General features: G+C 38.1%; 1 protein-coding gene across 1 annotated transcript in view; it reads right to left on the bottom strand.

Annotated features, from left to right (window-relative positions):
- Nucleotides 1-1,462: 1,462 nt before the first annotated feature.
- The window catches only part of LOC124711440 (protein FAM76A), a 78,674-nt gene continuing 57,810 nt past the window's right edge, over nt 1,463-22,326 (bottom strand). The window contains exon 6 of the mRNA XM_047241516.1: nt 1,463-8,417. Coding sequence (XP_047097472.1) covers nt 8,175-8,417 — 243 coding nt within the window. The 3' untranslated portion in view covers nt 1,463-8,174. The remainder of the gene's footprint in view (nt 8,418-22,326) is intronic.

Raw genomic sequence — 22,326 nt, 5'->3', positions numbered from 1 at the left:
ATTCTCCCCCTTCCCGGTGTCCTATATGACCATCTACTTTTTCCTTCAATATCACGACTGTCTACTCTGAAACCTTTTCACATTTACATTATTTACACTCTATCCTACTCTACCACAAAGTCATCTTTCAACCTGAATGTGATCTACCCAAATACATGACAACATTGCCTAGTCTTTCTGTAAGACCCAGGAATACTTCTGTACACATTCTTGGAAATGCTACATACATTTGCCTTACCCTACAAGGATATAGTCAGTGCAATGGTAGCATCAATCAATCATTCAGTTATTTCATTTATGATATGTAGTGTATCCTACACCATGTTGTCTTTAGTTTGAATAGCATTCAGCAATCAGATCTTCTTCAAATTCAAACAGACTTTCACATGAATCAATCACTAAATTGGCCATTTGTAAGCATTCTATAACATAACTTTTAACAAAGGATTTTTTTCTATTTCTGGGAAATAAGCCGGCAAAGTTACATATACCCTTTTCATGTCAGTTGACTAGGTAGAAATTCCACATCCACTGTAGTGGGATTTGGAGAAATTTAACACAATTTTGGTTTAGCTCCACAACCAATCAAATTAGTATTCCCATCAGTGACCAGTTTTGATACGTGTTGTGCTAGCACTGGACAGTGCTCTTTTACTTCAAATTCAGGTTGGGCATTACCATCAAAATGAAGCAATAACATACATCACTATTTAAAAGTCATCACTTTCATCATAATTTTAACAAATTTTATTGATTTTATCATCATTTCAAACTTTTTTTGTAGCTTTCTACGACAGTCGATTAGCAACGCATTCGGTATTCAATAATTCACTGCTGTAGCATTGTTTCTGCATCAACCATTAACATTTACTGGATTTGCCACACACTTCTGTAGCTGTGCCAAAATTCAAATGTTGCCGGAATGTTCATCTCCCTATGTGAGCAGTTAGGAGACCCGACTACCACAAAATACAGTCTTTTTTGAGAGGACTGGAAGGAGTCCACCCAGCCTCATGAGGACAACTGAGGAGTTATTTTTAAAAGGGACAGGAGCTCCAGTTTCAACAGTAAATGTTCAACTTTAAGGAGAGTGGTGTGCCAAGCACGTATCTCCACTGCATCATCCAATGAGGCCTTACTGACAAAGTGAAGCAGTGTGACCAGCAACATGTGATCCCCTGGGTCTAACCATGGATTTGATTAGTTCCAAAGAGACAATGCACCAACCCATATGATTGAAACTTCTATCCAAATATCGCTGTCTCAATTTATTTGTGAAGTTTTTAGTTGAACTATTACAAAACTGGAAAGATTATTTATTTTGGAGCCTGAGGCAGAACATATACTTAAGACAGTTTTAACTATTTGTTTATATGTAACAAATCTGAGTGTCAAGATAGAGCTGCTCAACCAAATTTGAATCTTAAAGAAGGGTCTGAAAGAAAAAAAAATACTCCATCTGTTGCAAAGAAATCAGGTCTTGGCCATACAAGATCATTTATTAAATTGCTCATAAACAACAGGTACACTTAAGCACATCTTACACACAACAATAAAATTTAGACTACATCATATTTAAATACATTTCACTTTTCTGATCTGTAATAAATAAATATTCATAGATCTAATATATGCTTTACCACTAAAAAGGGATGAAATGATAGAAAATGTAATATCTTTAAACAATATGATTTTAAGACATCCTGTTATTTGAAATACACCATTGCACTGTCTCAAAAGAAGTACAATACGAAGTCAGTATGTGAGTATACAAACCATTTTAGAAAAGAAAACTGATACAAAACATCTTAGGAAAGGAAGTGAAACAAAAACAATTTAGGGGGCAAAAACCAATGTATTTGTGAAAGGTGAGTTAAAGCCTGCCACATCAGGACTGTCAGCCTTAACAGGTCTTGGTGTTGTGCCTGTAAACATCATTTCTTTAACAACAACAACATTAACACAAAACATTTTTTAAGTATCCGATAAAGAATTTTTCCTTCTTCTTTAAGACACTGCGAGCAATGAAGAAATGATACATTTACTTCAATGCCACAGAAGTGGAAATGACTGAACACTGGATTAGACAATGGTCTGTGTCCTACTATCATAACAAATTGCTGTCCCTCCACTTGCAGCAAATAATGTGTCTTCTTGATAGTTAAAACATTTTTACTGTCTATGACAGAAAATTTTAAATCATCACTTTGAAACAGACAACCAAGAGTCAGAGTAAGTTAAAGACCTTGTAATACCTGAAAAAATTTTAAGATTGTCTACAGTGCAGAAAACATGACTAACAAATCATTGCGGTATATTATGTACATATCATTTATAGATTCAAACAATATTTCATAGGCAACAGGCTGATAATGAGAAAATGAAGAAAATATAAATTACAAATACAAAACTTTTACAGAACTTACACATTCATTGTTACATATTTCTTAGTGGGCAACCAAACGTGAATAAGTAACAGATATACCAGTGTAGTATGATAAGTATAATATATAGGCACTACAAATAGCATGTGGTGCTGGAAAATGTGAGAAATGGGAGTAAACAATCATATTATGTGGAAATCAAAGATTTCTCAATGCCCCCAATGCAACACCTGTTTCCCTATCCATGATCTTATAACATAGAACAGAACTAAAAACGTTGGTAAGACACTGTTCAATTGATGGACAAAAACATAACAGAAACTAAGATTACAGCAAAAACAAAACAAAAACATTACAATGTAAATTATGTCCCATTATTGAGGATATGCCATTTGAATGCTGTTGTTTCAGCTTGTACACAAAACATTTTCCCTCGTGTGGTAATTCCTCTATAATATTATGAAAAGGAAAATTGTTACTCACCATATAACAGAGATGCTGAGTCGCAGATAGACCCAACAAAAAGACTCAAAAAGTGAGCTTTCAGCCAACAAGGCATTTGTTGGAAATAGACAAGATAACCAACATTCTCTCATGCAAACACAACTCACACGTACACAACCGTGTGTGTGTGTGTGTGTGTGTGTGTGTGTGTGTGTGTGTGTACATTGTCTATTTACAATGAAAACATTGTTGGCTGAATGCTCACTTTCTGACAGTCTTTTTGTTGTGCCTATCTGCGACTCAGCATCTCGGCTATATAGTGAGTAGCAACTATCTTTTCCGTAATATTGTCACACTCCATCTTAGATTTTCCATTGTTTGAATCCTCTACAATCAAAACTTAATTGCATTCTTGCTTTGTTTTACCAATTATTTCTGTAAACTGTTAACTTTTTCCATTCCAACAGTTCTGCTGTTCTCATATTTACTGTTACCTCACAAATAAATAATCTTGAGTTTGGCACAAAGGCATAATTCAGTAAGTGCTCTATTGTTTCTTTACAGTGTCACCATGAACACTCTCTTTTCTTAGCCACACAATTTTTTTTTTAGTACTGCCATTAGGGAGCAGAGGAGAGGGGTGGGGTGGGGTGGAGTTCCTTCGCCTGCCACAGCTAGTGTTAAACCTGAATTTCCAAAAGTTGCTGAAAGGATACAATAGGTAAAATCTTGGAAGTATCTACTGCAAAATCTGTATCTATCTAAAATAGCTGGATAACTGAAAGGGAGTGGGAGGATTGGAAATAATTTAGAGTTTAAGAGTCAATTACTTCATTCAAAAATAGAGTACAAGCAGTAATGTCAGAGGATTTCTCCAATGTTTCCTTTATAATCATACGAGGATTTCTCCAATGTTTCCTTTATGATCATACTACTGACAACTGTCAAATATTTAACTATGGACTGTACACATGTTAACTGTGTGGAATATAACAGTGAGGAATGCAGCCAACCAGATATGTAACTGCAACACTGACTTGAGAAAAACTGTGAACCTTTCATTCTTATCAACCAACATAATCTGCCAAGCTGCATACAGAGCTTGCTTGGTAACTGGAGACAATAACATGATTTTAGAATGCTGTCTCAATCTAGAACAGACATCTTAATCTGAAGTGACTGCAAATCTGTCAGTGTTTCCTCTGTGGTCTGCAGATTGCTTGAAGAGAGGGATGGGCTGTGCCAACACATATATGAAAAATCTACATATAAGGAGAGATATTTAGAACGTATGTCTATACATTATGACATATAGTTCAATCCCTGAGAATAGTTCATACACGTTTTTCATCACAGAATCTGGTAAAAGAAACAAAGGAGTCACACACAAAATGGATAGCTATACAGGCACATGAAATTCAATGACCGTATCTTAGGAGGAAAACTGAACAATAATGTTACAATTTATTTGTTAAGACTGCATGCAAATTAAACTCTTAAATATTGGCTCTTCAGGCAAATGAATAAAAAAAATTGTAATAAAATGTATGTCACATTTTAGATACTGACACTATATCAACTAACACACACACACACACACACACACACGTTTGTGATGTTACAACTAATAAATTCATAGAGATCGAAACACTGACACAAAATTACACACAAGGTGACTATGATAAAAATTTTGTTTTAAATAGATTTTCAGGCATTTGACTTAGAATCAGTGAAGTCAAATGTAAATTACAGAAAGAGCCAACTTTATAATATTAAAATTGCAATAAGTAAAAATATTTATTATTTTTCCAACGACAGAACAGACTATAAGCTGTCTTCTTGCATTATTCTAAAGACTGCATACATGATTCATGAGAACTTAAAAAAAAAAATCTTTACAACTTCCAAAAATGAAAACACATCAAATTCCTCTAATTATAACTTGGACAGTTATACCCAATCATGTGCAGAAATGTATTATAGCTAGGAAAACACTGCAGAGGCCCCTTACATTTCTAAGCTACTGAAGTTCTAGTGTAACTGCAATGAGTACGGCAATTTACTTCTGCCCATAAACACACACAAATAATGGTCATGTAACAGTGGTGCGGTGACATAAAATGTGGACACAATCTTCAAATAGGACAATATTTTAACAGAGGCAAAAGAAATATCTCTTAGTACACATATTTGTTTAGCAGAACTTACTAAGCATGTTATATCATATCAAAGCATTATGAAATAAATTTTATTGTGAAAATAAGTTTCCTGCTATCATGCTTGAAAAAATGTGTTCCAAAACACTGTTTTCTGTTAAGTCCTAATGAAGTCAATCATCTTTTATGCAGGAACTAATACCACAAAACAGGTATGACCTCCGCTTATAGTAAAATAATGTTCACATCAAAAACGGAATTATTCTCTGAAGCAATGTATCAAAATTAATACTGCAATATGACCCCCAAGCAACAAAAGTGAATACCAAAAAAGAAAGAATTTGAAATGCTTATTTATAAATGTCGCATGCTAAACATCTACTGTAATAACCACAACAATCTATCAACTCCAAACAAAAATGTGTGCAACATGACGACTTTGATTGTAATAAGTTTGTTAACATGTATGAAGTTGTTACAACACCCCCCCCCCCCCCCCAAAAAAAAGCCATACTGAATGGTACAAGTGTCAACATCACAACAATACAGAAAGTTTCACCTATTGTTTACAGTTAAACTTGTCTTTTGTCAACTGAGTTTACATGAATAAACTTTCCAATCCATAGAAAAAAAAGAGCTTACAATATTTAAATAAAACATTTAGACAATTACATGTTACAAAGTTACACTGAATCAGAAACATGCAAACCATTGCTTGAGGGCCATGTCATTTACTATACTGTTGCTACTTAATTATCAATACATTCTATGTACCTAATTAAAACTACATTGCAAATATTAATTATACTGCTCTTTACACAACAATCATTTACTCAAAAAACACTAACAATGCCAAAACAAGGACACTGAGCATTAAAATTAATGGTTACAGTTTTTAAAAGAAAGAAATACACCAGATTATCAAACTTAACACAAAATTTTGGAAAAAAATTTGATAACTCAAAATTTTATACATTAAGAATGTGATACATAAGGATATGACTTGAGCAAAAACTGATTTCAAGCAAACGATAGCCATTGCCGTTTTGCCATACAGTTATGTAGTAGGTGCCATCCAGTGATCTTTTAGGGCAGAGAAAATAACAGGTACATGAAATTAGACTGCCTAAACAATTCTTCATGTAATAATGCAATAACTCTATAAAATAGGTACTGAATGTCATTAACATCAACCTATGACAAACCATTCATCTCCTCTTACTACTGTCACACAAATATCATAGCAGCAAACCTTTTGTAATTCTTCCTCCCTACTAATAAAGAAGGGGATATACATTTGTGAATAAAATGAGCATCGACTAAAACTTTCTATACGTAATTCTGTGAAGTCAAAAATGTTGTCACTTAATTGCTACATTCTTCATAAACAGGAGTTAGTTCTCATCCAGCACTATTTAAACAGAATCGTATTTTAACACGTGTAATGGTAAATCCTGGATGGAGAATAATGAAAACAGTGGAGGACATACCTTCAACACCATAGAGAAGTGTCTGAGAACATGAAAATGCTGCATTTGTCCATATACTACAACAACAAACAGCATTTTTGAAAGATTAAGCTGCTATCATCATTCTTATACAGCATACCTGCCGCCTAACACTTCTGGATGATGCTTAGTGATTTGTCTCCACATTTGAATCTGTGTAATCTTTAGATCTAAAACAGAAATATGGTTTTAAAACTTTTAAAATATTGCCTTTATGTCATGAAATACTTCATGGATAAAAATACAAACAACATTCTTTCCACGCATGTCCATGTGAAAACACACATATGGTGGAGGCAACTGATAAATATGCCAAACACTGACACGTAGAATGAGCCATACAGGGACCAAATTAATTTAGAAACAATACTTATTGGAAGAACAGATATTCTGCAATTAACTACAGTGACTCTTCAATTTATTAAGGGAGAAAACAGGACAATTTGTCTTACATGAATATCTTACTATTTTCTTAATTATCTCCAAACACTAAACATAAGACATTCCTGTCCTTACTTACTTTCATACAATGTTGGACCTCTGTCTTTTGCGTGGATCTGTAAATGAGGTTTTAACAAATGACACTTCCAGGGCAATTTACTTGATAAACACAATCAATTATAATTTATGCCCACGCTTAGACTCAATTAACAAAATTATACGGAAGCCATAAGCATAAAAATTAACCGTATCTACATTGCATCTGTTGCATGAAGTGTCAATCATAAGAGAAAGTGCTGTCAAAGTTGCCAAGCATCTTGAATTTTCTTTCTTCACTTTAGTTTCAAATTCCCACACACTGCACATTCCAAAACATCAGTATTCCAATAGGCCAAATCTCAAAATTAAATTACTTGCCTCTACAATTCAGGGCACATCATCACAATTGAGAAATATATAAAAGTATTTAATATTTATGTTATGATGTAACATTCAAAATCACTTGTAAGAAATGGCACCAACCTGACTTAAAGGGTTGGTATGAGTTACATGGGGATGTTACAAATAAATACTCCATAGTTAGTGTATCACTTGTATCAATAAACTTTATATTTTTAACAGCCAAAACTACATGTCACCACAAATATTTTTTTGCATTATTTTCTTAAAAAACTCTAAATACCATTGCTAAAGGCCTGAAAAGGTAAAATGATTTTCTAGGGCTGGACTCTAGAACAGTTTCAGGTACATTTTTTATGATTGATCTGAATGTGTGAAACTATAAAAATATGCTAAATTACTAAAATCATCAAAAGTATGGTAAGGGCAATATTTAAAAAAATTTCACATGAATAGTACAATAAAGTAAAAAACTGCAATCACAAATGATACATAAAAGTGTTTTTTTTTTTTAAAAGCTCACCCAATGAAGTTCAAAATGTCTGTGATGGATGCCCAATAGATAAAGAACACATGCTCAGCATCACAAAAGATAAAAATGACACCTGGTACATCACTACCAGTACATTTACAGGTATGATTATGTGGATTAAATCTTTCTGGTATGTCTTGGCTTGTCATAAAAGACTTAAGAGATTACAGTTCACAAAAAATAACTGAGTAACAGATGTCCCTCTTCATTGTGCCAAATGAAGAAATGCAATACACATACCACAATAAAATAGATCAGATGGACTTGTTATGGAGCCTTTGGTCATGGGAATGTCACTGATGCAGATAAATCAAGCAAGTGACGGACTGTCGGTGCCACTACCGCTGCCTGTGCCACCACCACTTAGACCATCCTTATTTGCAAGTAGACCTTGCCTCTTTGTGCTCTTGGAAAGTGTTGCTACTTCCTTCTGCAGTGATTTAACCTTCAAGTGTAACTGTTCCACTTTGTTGTCATGCTCCTTCTGCATTGTCTTCATTTTATTCCTCAACTCACTCTCAGTGGTAAAATGTTTCGCCTTGAGCTCTGTCATCTTTAAACAGAAAATAATTTATTTATTTACTTATTCATTCACTGATTTGTTAATTCATCTGCAAGACAATTTCCACTGCATAGATGTAGTTAAGACATGCACAATCTCAATTAAATTTAGGTATGTGACATATAACACAAATATATCTTAATTCAGTCAGAACTTAATCATGCTTGATGGTTATCCAACACCAATCCCCTAGTCCTTAATATATGCTGGGTAAGATGAAAACATGATTAGTCACACTTTGAATGTTAGCAGCAACTACCTGAGCAATAACAATATCAAAATTTAACTACTTTTGCTGCCTTAACAGTGTGTGTGTGTGTGTGTGTGTGTGTGTGTGTGTGTGTGTGTGTGTGTGTGTGTGAGCGCGCGCGCGCTGCTGTTGCTGCTTTTTGTGGGGGTTGGTGATAATGTAGGATGTCAAAAATAAAATACAGGTATTTTCATTTGTTACTGTATAAACAATTTACAGTCTGACTTATCTCGATACATACTGACTAAATACAAACATTGAGGTATGATAGCACCACTTTAATATAAACCAGAAACAACACAAACTGACTTCGTAATGCTTTTTTAGTGAAAGTGAAATGTGTTTGATGTACCATCAGGCATGTTTAGTCATTCAATCGAGAAAATATTTGTTTGTCAAAATTGCAATGAAGAACTGGCAAGGCGAAGAACAAAAATTTTACTGTTCAATGTTTTTCTTATTTGTTAAGGTGGCAAACAGTTAACATTTAAAAACACACACACACTAAAAAAATTTGTTTAGCCACATATATATATATATATATATAAAAAAAAAAAAAAAAAACGAGCTCTAATATAGGAAGTAATGTAATGAAGAACAAATGTAAGGACTTATTTATGCTAATGAGTGGGCATTATCTGAAACACTTAGTACAAAAACTAAATCAAAATACTTGTTTGTATCCCAACTTGAAGGAATCTCTGAAACATACTAGAGATAATGAAGTCATCAGAGAAGCTCTCACTTCAATTATTATGTAACCACTGAGAACTGTGGAAAATCTAATTCATATACTTTGTGGATATGATTAGATAGAATGTCAATGGAAGGCAAGGTAAAAAGGGTTGGAGGGAGGAAGGGGGGGGGGGGGGTAAAACATGGGTGTGCGTGTTGTGGAATATTCCACAAGAACATAACTATATCTACAAAGAGACAAAGTAGTGTATTGTAGGACATTCATAAATATTTTTTATGATGAGTTCTTATACAAGGTAGTCACTTTGGTTAGGAATAGGTTCCATCTGTAGGAACAGTTGTTTATAAATGTGAACAGATTTGTTACAGCTTCCTCATGAACGGTCAGCAATGAGTCAAACCAATTGTTTGCAATCAGAGGTAACTAATTATTTTTGCTGGGAGGAATCCTCTCACCTTCAAAAAAGGACTTACCAGGCCACTAGTTCTTAATATGTATTAACACAAAATAACTGAAATAATTCACACAATTAAGAAACTATTTTGATAAGGTGTATTAGTGTGCAAATGGTTTCTTGACCATGCACTGTATGCCTTTAGACTGTGACAAGTTTCATCAATATTGATGAACTCAATGGTATTGAATGAGTAATGTACCACAGGAAAGTTCTTTTGCTGTTCCAGAAGGCAAAACTGGTAAGCTTCTGCACCACCTTGAATGCAATATCTCTCAATGAATAACTCAGGCTACAGATTCATTTCACTAAATACAATCTACCCTAAAGTTTGCAACTATTTTATTTTTTAAGAAAAGAAAACCATCTGTTGATATTTTATGAGGGCTTGGCAAATACTACTAATCATTTGGATTAGGTCTATTGATAAGTCTGCCTGTGAGAGTTGATTATAACTAATATTGCAGCACTGAGTCAAAAGTGCCAACTCACAGCAAACTGGTAATGGCTTGGAAAGTGATGTGACGAAAGAATAAATGGCTACTGAACATCAGTTATCAAAGAGTTTAATGATACAATCTGCTCATATGCTTTGTGGGGATCTTTCACATTTGTGAGTCACTAACTGGATTCACAACTAGTTCTTCTCACTTCCAAAGAATACAGTAGTTACGACAGGGAGGTGAGACACACCTGGTTCATCAGCATTACAGATTAATGACTGTCGGTCTGGTACACCAGCCAGCTTCAGTGTAGTTTCAGGCCCTTTTCTACATTTTAGACAAATGCTTGTCTGGTCCCCAATCTGCGCATCAGAAAATATGATACATAAACGATTAAAATATGTATTCGCTAATACGAAACTTCCTGGCAGATTTAAACTGTGGGCCAGATTGGATGCTAACTAGAGACTTTCACCTTTTGTGGACAAGCGCTCTACCGACTGAGTTACCAACAAGCCATTCTCATAGATTTATTTCTGCCATCACCGCATCTCCTATCTTCCAAACTTCACAGAAGTTCTCTTGCGAAACTTGCAGCACTAGCACTCCCAGAAGAAAGGATACTACAGATGTGGCTTAGTCACAGCCTAGGGGATGTTTCCAGAATGAAATTTTCAGACTGCAGCTGATTGATGAAGGTGCTGAAGGAGCTAAGGCTGCATGAGACCGATATTATAGTCAGCTTTGATATCATTTCACTTTTGACTCAAGCCCCATTGGAAGACTCCAGAAACTTGGCTGACACAGTTTTATATACTTGTTCCAACATCGACCTATTTTCTTTCAACAGACAATATTGTGAGCAGTGATGCGTAGCGATGGGCAGCTCCCTCTTGCCAATTGTAATTAATTTCTTCATGTTTTCATTTCCAGAGCACTGGAAATCACTGAACTAAAGCCCGTGTTTCTTTTGGTATGTCAACTACACACGTCATCTGGTCACATGACCCCAAAAAACTTCAGAAATTCTTAGAACATCTGAATTCCATCCAAGAAAACATTGAAATTACCCCTGAAATAGAAGACGAGGGCAAACTTTCTTTTCTTGACGTCCTAGTTCCATGTAGGCCTGACGCCTCACTTGCCCACAGGTTTACTGTAATTCAATGCATACGAATTTGTATCTCATGTCTCCAGCTGCCATCATCTCTCTCAGAATTGTGAGCTCAACCCTCAAATACACACGACATACTCTATTTCAGACAAATGATGTCTGGCAGCAGAGCAGGGAAACGTGGGACTCATCTTCCATGAGAATGAATACAGCAACTGACAGGTTCAGATGGCCCTGTGACACGGGAATAACACAGAGGCCAAAAACACAGAAGAAGAAGAAGAAGAAGAAGAAGAAGAAGATTTGTTGACAATGTATCATCAAAAACTGACAAACTACTGTAAAAACAGTACATAATGCCAGTTTTCCGCATCAGCCAAAATACAAGCTTTATTCAGGACAATGAAAGATGACCTGGGTCTCAAAAAAGTGGTGTACCAAGTTCCATGTTAATGCAGAAAAAATTATACTGGGCAAACGATCAGCACAATCGAAAACTGATGTAGAGAAGATGAGCATCCCACCTGCTTACCAACAAGTCTGCTGCAGCAGAACATTGCATTGAAAGTGGACATAAAATGAACTGCCAGCAAATGAAAGTCCTGGCTACTATTGATAAATTTTGGGACTCCATTTTCAAAGAAATGACTGAAATCTGCGTGACATATAATATAGGGCTAACAATGAGCAAAATGAGCAAGGCATGAGAGCCAATACTAAGCTCCATCAAAACAGAAGGTGACATACGGACGAGATATTCGACAGGTCAATGTGTGGAAGGCAACTGAAACTCTCATCTCCCACCACCGCAGCTGCAGCCTCCCCCCCCCCCCCCCTCCCCAACCACCGAGCACAGCGCAGTGGTGTGGCGGCACAAGGCTTGAACTCTGGACTGGCAGGTGTAAATACTGCCAGCATGCAGCAGACTCATCATTCCACCAGCACCACCTGATGATCGCTGAACAGTTGTTCACCGAAATATTGTGGCCCTTTGATGACTGGTTCTGGCAGTACACCAGATCCCCTTGGAAGCAGAGTATATATTGGGAAAGTCTCAGATCACAAGGAAATTTGTATAAATGGACACTTAAACATCACACGAAGGCTTCCTAGAATTATTACAAAAAAATATGAGGTGGTATTTAAAAGATCCCGAGATCTTGAAATTAAAATTATTATTTATTTTTACGGGAGGGGGGCACAGGAATTTCTCCACAACGGGAGAAATTGCCAGTTTTCATATAACTTATCAGCAAGTTTGAAAATTGACAAGAAATACACAAAATTTACTACATCTCAAAATACTGATGGTTATCTACTTAGTATTTTCACAGCAGACTGCTTTGGTACTGAAACTGTGTAAGCATATTTCAATAGTACATGCAAAGTAATGTACATAAAAAGCTGCGACACTCAGTGCTTTAAAAGTTTTTATTGTCTGACAATTGGAACACTAGCATGCCTAATGGCAAGGAAGCCAGTATTAATTGCATTTGAAGCATCAGTAAATTATCAAGGGACCTGAATTATTGTGAAATAAATGTAAAATGAGCTGATCTAGTGACATAAGGTACAACTTATTCATGAAAAAAATACTTTTGAATATGTGTATAATTGCAGTTTATCTTGGTGAAAGCAAGAGCATATGAATAAGTATTCAAGCATAAGAAGCAAATATTTCTGTAGCACTTTTCTTGACACAGAAGAATTCTGTATGGAGTCTATGGATTCACAGATTCTTACGTTTCACTTCACAGACTTTGAGGTGGTCCCACTCATGGAGAGGACATCTACTCAACCTCAAAATTCCATTCCTTTTCCCCCTCTCTTCCAGAGCATAAAATGGATTAAGTATAGATATGCACACCTATAGTACTGCATGGCTGTATTTTTGCAAGTGTACTATAAAAACCCAATCTCGTAAAAGTGAATTAAGAACCAAGACTCTGGGTTTTCCTTGTCCACAGACACACAGAATATTACTGTTGAGATTCCTTTGTGGAGCAAGGAAGGAGGGGGAATCCTTATGAGAAATGGGGAGAAATAATTGGACATATACTGCTGCCATGTTTATGACATGTTGGTAATTGCCAAATGGAATTCATGCACAACAGTGTTGGACCTTTCTTCAGCTCAGCAAGGGCTGAATGTGGTGGTGGGAACGTGTGTGTGTGTGTGTGTGTGTGTGTGTGTGTGTGTGTGTGTGTGTGTGTGTGTGTGAGGGGGGGGGGGGGGGGGAGATGAGGACATTGTTCTGTGAAGGTTGGCATCCAGCTTGACTACAGAACATTGCCGAAACCACAGCTCACAGAACTGGCATAATTTCTTATGAACAGATTTATAATAAAGAAATGCCACAGACTGATAATTAAGAAAAGCCAAAATGTAGAGAGATCGTAAAGTTGCAGAATTTCTATTGTGGGTGGCTATGTTAAATCTGTGTATCATAATACAAGGGGAAATAAAATAAATGAAAGAAATACTTTTTTTACCTTTACTTTGTTTTTTGCTTACTATCTAACCCAGTTGCCAGCAGTAGCACACAGTTTTTAATCTTAATTATCATCAGCTCACACTTATAATTTTCATCTTTTGTAAGTGTGACATTTCTTCCTTCTTGACACTCGTCCTGTAGTATATCACCATCTGGGCCGTCCACAGAATTAGATATGTAGCACTTTTTGAATCATTTCATAATAGATTCACTTGAGATCCTGTCCCATCCACAGGCCAAACATAGATACTGAGGGTCTCTTAACTCCCACCTCTGTACTGGAGTGACAAAATGGTCTCTCTGAAGGACACACACACTATAAAACTATCACTGGTAAGCCTTAAAATGCATGTTCAAAACAACACCTATTACTTGAAATTGTGATGCCATGCCACAAAGGAATGATTACCAGGTCTGCATTGTTCTTTGCTATCAGAAACTTAATCAATCTTAGTATCAGGTCATTTGTCATCCATACCTTTTCTAGGCATCTAAAAATACTATTGCAGGCAGTTTTTCTTTTGGTGTAGATTTCCTGCAAAACATACATGGGTGGGTGGAGAGAGCTTCTTTCCCATCTACTAGTGGACCCAGCATTACTGTCATCCTGGCATTTTTACTGCCCAAGTGTATTTTAGGAACACTCAATGTCCTTCATGCCGAGGGTGACAATGGCCAACATACCAAAATAAAAAGGTGCCTGATGGGTGTTGCCTATATGGCCAAGCAAATAGTTGATCCGTTTCCTTAGACTGATTATATGATGCTGATATGTAAGTAGTTTTACATCAGATACAGCAGGAAGTCACTGAGCGAGCAATGTTCTGTGCTGTAATGTAGACCCCTCTGCTTCATGAATCACCATTAAATTAAAATTAAAATCGTACTGTCTGTGTGAGCCAACTGTGAACAACAAACTTATAAATCTACATTTCTCAACAGACGCAACCATACCTGACACCCATTACGGAATGCTACAATTTGTAGTTCTTACAGCAGTGACAATGTAAGCAAACTGAATGGCAACAAAATGTTGTCTTCGTGGCTCAATATAGCTGAATCTTACCACTTCAGATTAACACTGTACCCAACCTTGAAAAACAACAGTGCTGGTACAGCAGTAGCAGCTTTAGTGCCACTGCTAAAGATCGCGTTTCATTTGTTGTGCCCCGTTTCACGAGTTAAACTATGACACTGGCCTCAATCTAGACTTATCATCTCCTGTAGAAATGTACACTACTGTTGAGTATTTGTCCATTGTTAACATTAACTCAGTTCTGACTACAAATTGATTCAAGCAACCTGCAGTTTAAACATGGTATGTGTCCATAAAAAGCTAAGGTATGTGGTATATTTTCCCATGGTTGACGGCATGATAAAATTTGCTGCCTGCACACCACTGTCTTCCCCACATTCATCCTAGTGCTAAGCAAAGTTGCTGTCACTGATCCCCATCCAACGCTCCTGAATTCTTCAAATTAAACCTGTGCTTGACCTTAATTGCCAACGCTTCATCTGTAAATATAAGAAGACCCCTACAGTAATCTATTGCACAACGCATACACACTGACCTCAGCAGCAATCGTGTAATCTATGATGTATGACAACCTTGTGTTTTTCTAATGACAACTTTGGAGAAAAATCTCATCTTATAGTTGGGAACAATACAGTAATAAGTTTAATTCAGGAAAGGAACAAATACAGAGGAAGAAATACTGCACAACAGACCGAGAAAGATACAGAGCCAAAGGACACCCATCACACAAAAATTCAGAGAAACATAGGAAGGAGACAACTAGTTGTGGCAAATTACTTAGTACAACCACATCGGACAACAATATAAGAGACAGCAGAAATGGAGTGATGAAATTACAATTCAAAACCAAGGACAAGATAATCTTTTCCATAGAAGGAAGAAAACTGCAAGTGTAAGAAGTGGTTCGTCCAATTATGAAAATGGAATTTCAAGCAGTAATGAAAGAACTGAGATCAAAGAAAGCTCATAAGCTGCTACCTGAGTTCTGACGACGTTGGACACACATATACACCCACGGCCACTATCATCTCCGGTCCCTAAGGCACATCCGTGACTACATCTAGGATTGTAAAGGGGTATGGAAGAGGCGTGGAGCGAGGAGGGAAAAGATTGCAAAGTAGGAATGCTGGAAGATGCTAGTGCTGCCTATGGAAGTGTGCAGGAAATGCTGAGGACAGGATAGGGCTGCTAGATGCAGCTGGGGAAGGGAGAAGGTGCGACGGGGGAGGGGTGGGGGTGAGGATAGATGGAAAGGGAGAGGAGAGAAGCAGAGAAGGGGAAATGTTTATGCAGGTGCTTTGGTGGGACAGAGGGCATGTGCAATACTGGAGTTGAAGCAGGGAAGGGTATAGGCAGGCAGTGGACGGGCTACCCGAAGTTGAGGCCAATGGGGAAGGGGGTTTAATGGGAATGAATGTTAATTTTGCAGGGAGTGTTCACACCTGTGCAATTCACAAAAGCTAGTGCTGCTGTATGCCAAAGGCCTTGCCACAGTGGTAACACTGGTTCCAGTCAGGTCATCGAAGTTAAGCACTGTCAGGGCTTGGTTAGCACTTGGATGGGTGACTACCCTGGTCGGCAATGTGCTGTTGGCAAGTGGGGTGCACTTAGCGCTTGTGGGGCCAACTGAGGAGCTACTTGACTGAGAAGTAGCAGCTCTGGTTACAAAAATTAACAACAGTTGGGAGAAAGGTGTGCTGACCACATGTCCATCCATATCTGTATCCAGTTACACCTGTCAGCCATGGATGATATGGTGGTCAGTCGTTACCGTTGGGCTTTCCAAGGTCTGTTCAGACAGTGTTCAGTTTTAGTGTTGTTGGAAAGGATCTAGGTGTGAAACAGTCGTTTAACTGAAGCACTTCGTGTTGCATGGCACGCTAATGATTTGGGTTTCCAGCTGTCTCTTGTCCAGTTTGGCAGTGGCCCTTAATGTTGAAGGATATCTTGTTAGTTATCATGCCCACAAAGAATGCGGCACAGTGGCTGCAGTTCATTTGATGGATCACTTGGCTCCATTCACGGGTAGTCCTGCGTTGATGGGTAGGGGATGCCTGTGACAAGACTGGAGTAGGTGGGAGTGGGAAGATGTATAGGACAAGACTTGCTTTTGGGTGGTTACTGGTTTCTACCTGGTCATCATGATTAACTATATCCTCACCCAATATTACTTCTCCTTTGAAGGCACCACCTACAACTAATGCGTGGTACAATAGGCAACGGCATGGCACCATCCTATGCTAACTTGTTCATACCGCTTCTACAGGAATCTTTCCTCACCACCCAGAATCATGGTTGTCACACCTAAAATGACAACCAGTCCCTGTCCAAGTGTCCCAAGGATCTCACTGAGGCTTTCACAGACCAAAATTACCATTCCAAACTTATCATAAAACAGCTTTCTTGTGCCTTGTCTTCAAGGTCACCTACCATTTGCAACAAGCCCACTGCCTGATCACACAGGTGCATCCTTCTTGTGACTCAGTACCACCCAGGATTGAAGCAAATGAGAAGCAATAATCTCCTACCCCATTAAAGGCACGGTCACCTGTGAAAGCAGTCATGTGACTTACCAACTTAGCTGCAACCACTGTGCTGCATTTTATGTGGGCATGACTATTAACAAGAGCTGTTTGTCCAGATTACCGCATTTACTCGAATCTAAGCCGCACTTTTTTTCTGGTTTTTGTAATCCAAAAAACCGCCTGCGGCTTAGAATCGAGTGCAAAGTAAGCAGAAGTTCTGAAAAATGTTGGTAGGTGCTGCCACAACTAACATCTGCCATCGAATATATGTAGTGCTACACAGGCATGGTTTGCAGGCACAAAGATAAATACTGGCGCCAAAACCTCTGTGTCAGTAAATAAATTTAAAAAAAAAATAAAAAAAGGTGGAAGACGAGCTTTTTTCTCCGCCCCGAGTTTCAACCACTGCATTTTCATACATTATCCAACGAAGTAAATACAAATTAAGTATTGTTCATCTTCGAATTTAGCGACATTTCAATGTACTACAAAAATCCGACTGGCAAGACTGTTTGGGATGTTTGTCAATATGGCCAACTCTATATTCTGAATTTTTTCTTACCTGTGAGAAGAGATGGTTGCTATTAGGAACTTTTATGAATTGTGAATCACATGCAATATTTTCTTCACCATAAGAATAATAGGAATATAAACATTTTGCCATGTATTCTTTCGTGTTTGCTGCTATCTCATTTAAAACCTGTCTGCCTAATAAAATACGAAACTAGAGTGAGACAACAGCAAACGCGGAAGAATATACATATCATGTCATGTTTATATTTGTATTATTCTTGTGCCTAATAGTGATATAGTCAGAAATGAAGCACGGCAGTTGACTAGATTTTTAAATCTAAGATGACTAATTTCTGTGCAGAATGTAATGTACTAAAGAGGCGTCTGCAAAGATTTTCAAACGGAGAAAAATTTTCGCTAAACTCTCGTTCAGAACATCTTCTATCATACGCATTCTATTATTTGGTTCTTGTTGATCATTATCGAAGAAAGCAGCAGTGTAAGTAACAACAAATAGCAGTCTCTTGCCATTGTTTCGCTAATGAGATGATTCCTCTCTCTCTTTCCTTTTTTTTATTGTAAGAGGCGGTAGCGTGCACAAAAGCAAGTCATGCCGCGAGCGGCGACAGGTCGTAAGCACAGAATGCAACAAACAATGCATGACACAGTATAGTAATACATTTTTAGTTAGAATGACGTAAACACCTATAACAAAGAGAACGGCACTTATCATATCAAAGAAATATAAGCAATCAATTCAAACCAGACGAAGCATGTGAAAAAGGAAGGGTACCTGTATAAATACGGACGGAGTGCCTGACGCATAGCAATGGCTACCTGGTATAGCTTAACTGCTAAGCTTACGACTCGAACCAAACTACTGTAGCTGTATTGTCATTCATTCGACCTAAATTGTGTCTCATATTACAATGGACCAACATTGTTTCGATTTGGAGGTGCAGCTTAAAACTTTTCTCTCATCTTGAATTTCGAGTCTCAAATTTCAGGTTCAGCTTAGATTCGGGAAAATTTTTTTTCCTTGATTTCGAGTCTCATTTTTCAGGTAGAGCTTAGATTCAAGTGTGGCTTAGATTCGAGTAAATACGGTAATGGCCATCATCAAACTGTCACCAAAAGACAGCTGAACAACCAGTTACTGAGCATGCAGTCCAATATGATGGGCTTGATTTTAACAACTGTTTCACAGGCTATGCTATCTCGATTCTATCCGACACACCACCTTTCCTGAATTGCACAGGTGGAAACTCTTCCTGCTAAGTATCCTTTGTTCTTTTGTAACCCCCGTATCCTCCAATTGCTTACCCCTTCCCAGTTCCCACTCCAATACATGTGACACCTTGTATACTGCAGCATCTAACTAACACAGCTCTACAGAAGCATCTATTCAGAAGAATACAACCACACTGATTGGCTTCCCACTGGTTGTAACATGCAACTACACTTGCCTCAGCAAGCTAAAAAATCAGTCATCATTTGTACATAATACCACTCCCAGCACATACCACACACAGGACCCTAGATGAGAAAATTTAACTGTGTGTTGTGAAAAGAGTTGACATTACAATCGCCAACAACATACTACAGGAACAAATAGCTGTTCTCCGCTGGGATTGCGTGAATGTGAACCGAATGCATAGTTTCTTTACACAAAAGCCACAACCAACTACCTCATGCTGTTGGCCAACATGGCTCACTCCCACAGCTTTTTGAAGCAGTCATTCCTCCTTCCTATGGCTGTAGTGGCAGAAAAAACACACACCAACGTGTGCCCCCCAACAATGCCACCATTGCCAGTGGTTTGGCCATGTGGCCACACAATGTGACCTGGAACATTGATGCCGCAAATATGTTGGCAACCCCACAGCACAAAATTTCAAACCAAGAACGGCTATAAAATGTACCAACTACGATGGTTCCCATGTGGTGAACTACAGAAGGTTTAACACTTAGAAAGAAGTTCTGAGGTGTAAAAACGCCAAAGAAAACCAAGCAACCACTAGAAGCTACGAGGCGTCGCTGCATCCAGCAAGGAGCGGAATCTCCTTTGCCGGTGTTACAAGTGGTAGCAGAAGGGCCCAGGACACCCAGACCTCCACAAACACACAAAACACTCCCCCAGCAACAGTACCATAAACAATACACACCACAACTAACACCACTCCTGCACCGGCACCAACACTGCTCATCCCAAACAACACTTCATTGACTCTGGCCAAGCCAGACAGCTACACACACAAAATCAAAGAAAACATGCCAACAAACCAGGAGAGAAAGCAAAGGAACCTGAAAAACAATACTTCAACACCACAACAAACAAACCAACAATGAAACAGGTGAACACAGGCACAGTGTCAACGTGACAGCCAAACCACAAATCACAGTATTCCCCCCCCCCCTCCCCCCCAACAACAGCAACACGTGCGACCCCCAAATACACAAGGCAGCTCATACAGTATGCCAACACAAGAACTAGTGGCCATACGACAACACAGAGCATGCTCTACAGTGTGACAGTAGTGACCTCATTGCCTGTTTCACATGCGGCATCTGGATTCTTCCCCCAGACATCAGTTTCTCAGAAGCCCGCAGATGGGAACCAGCACTACAACATATCTTTGGTTCTTGCCACACACCTGGCCTTAACGTACAAGGGTAAGTCAATTATTATCTGCTAAGTAGTTACAAAATATTATTGTAATCAAATAGCAAACTTACAAGAACACCATTTTTCGACAGTCTCCTTGTATTTCAACATACTTGGTCCATTGTTGTACAAGCTTCCTGATGCTCTCATAAAAAAAGGTTCGTGGTTGAGTTGCAAGCCAGGAACACACTGCTTCTTTCACTTCTTCATCCAAGACAAATCAATGGCCCCTTAATGCCTGTTTTAGTGGACCAAACAAGTGATAGTCAGAAGGGGCAAGATTGGGACTATATGGAGGATGATCCAGTACTTCAAATTTGAGTTTCTGGAGCGTTTCAGCAGTGTGGACAGCGGTACACAGACAGGGATTGTCGTGCAACGACACAACTCCTTTTGAAAGCAATCCTTGGCATTTGCTTTGAACTGCAAGCTTTAGCCTGGCAGTAAGCAAGTCACTGTAATGTACACTGTTTATTGTTGTGCCCCTCTCCACATAATGTTCCAGTATTGGGCCTCGTGCGGACGGCTGGGTCCTGAACTACTACTTGCATGGCAAATTTGAATGTTTCCATTCCATACTCTTCTGTTTACTCTCCGGCTTGTAATGATGAATCCATGTTTCGTCACCAGTAATGATACTGTCAAATAAGTTGTTCCCTTCGTTACCATAGTGATCCAAATGTCTTTTGCAGATGTCCAATCACATTTGTTTATGCAAATGTGTGAGTTGTTTTGGGACCCATCTTGCACAACCTTTATGAAACTCAAGTCTGTTGTGGATGATTTCATAGGCAGAACCGTGACTAATTTGCAGACGATGTGCCACTTCGTCAATAGCTAATCGTCTAAGAGAATCATTTTATGTGAATTCTCACTGGTTTCTTCATTTGTGGCAGCAAACGGTCGTCTAGCGCCTTCAGTGTGCATAACAATTGTGCGACTATTTCGGAAGTTTTCAATCCATTCGTAGACAAACTGTTGTGGCACAACACTGTTCACGTACTGTAGCGAAAGTCTTCGATGAATTTAGGCCCCTGATACACCTTCCAACGACAAAAAAAGGATAATGATCATTGAACGTTGCTCTTCTTTGATGCAAATAGACAGTGGAAAAGGCACGATTAACAGCGCGGCAACGATATCGAAACTAACTGAGCAGCTCTAAAATTGCAAAGATATAACAACAAATAAACAAAGCGTGCGTCATCAACGTAAAACAAGAGTACTATCAAAATAAACCAAAATATAACTAAATTATGGATAATAATTGACTTACCCTCGTACATTAATTTCTTCGGTCTCAGCGTTGCTTCACAGTAACTCCTTTCTTCACTCCCTTTTAGTTTTCTATATCTTTCATTTATTGACCGTCTATTTTTCATCACACCTCTCCCACCTCTATCAAATACAATGTGGTTAGCTTTTCGTTCTCATTAACTCATGCTTGATGTTTTGGCAGTAATTTGTCTTGTCTATTACCCCATCTTACACCTGTAAATGCTCATGTTTTCAAATCTTGTCCCCAACAAACAGTCTTTCCTTCTCATCCCATCCAGTAAGTCTCCTGTGACTCAACCCCTTTTCCTAAACCTCACCAATCCTTTTCATTCGCCCATGTTATCTCTCCTTCAACCATTTGATCTCCCCATCAACCATGTGGCCAGAAGAAGGAGCCAATGGCACCGAAAGCTTGCAAACTTTAATACCTT

The sequence above is a fragment of the Schistocerca piceifrons genome, chromosome 8, assembly GCF_021461385.2.
Source record: "Schistocerca piceifrons isolate TAMUIC-IGC-003096 chromosome 8, iqSchPice1.1, whole genome shotgun sequence".
NCBI lineage: Eukaryota > Metazoa > Arthropoda > Insecta > Orthoptera > Acrididae > Schistocerca > Schistocerca piceifrons.
This window is presented reverse-complemented; position numbering and strand designations above follow the sequence as displayed.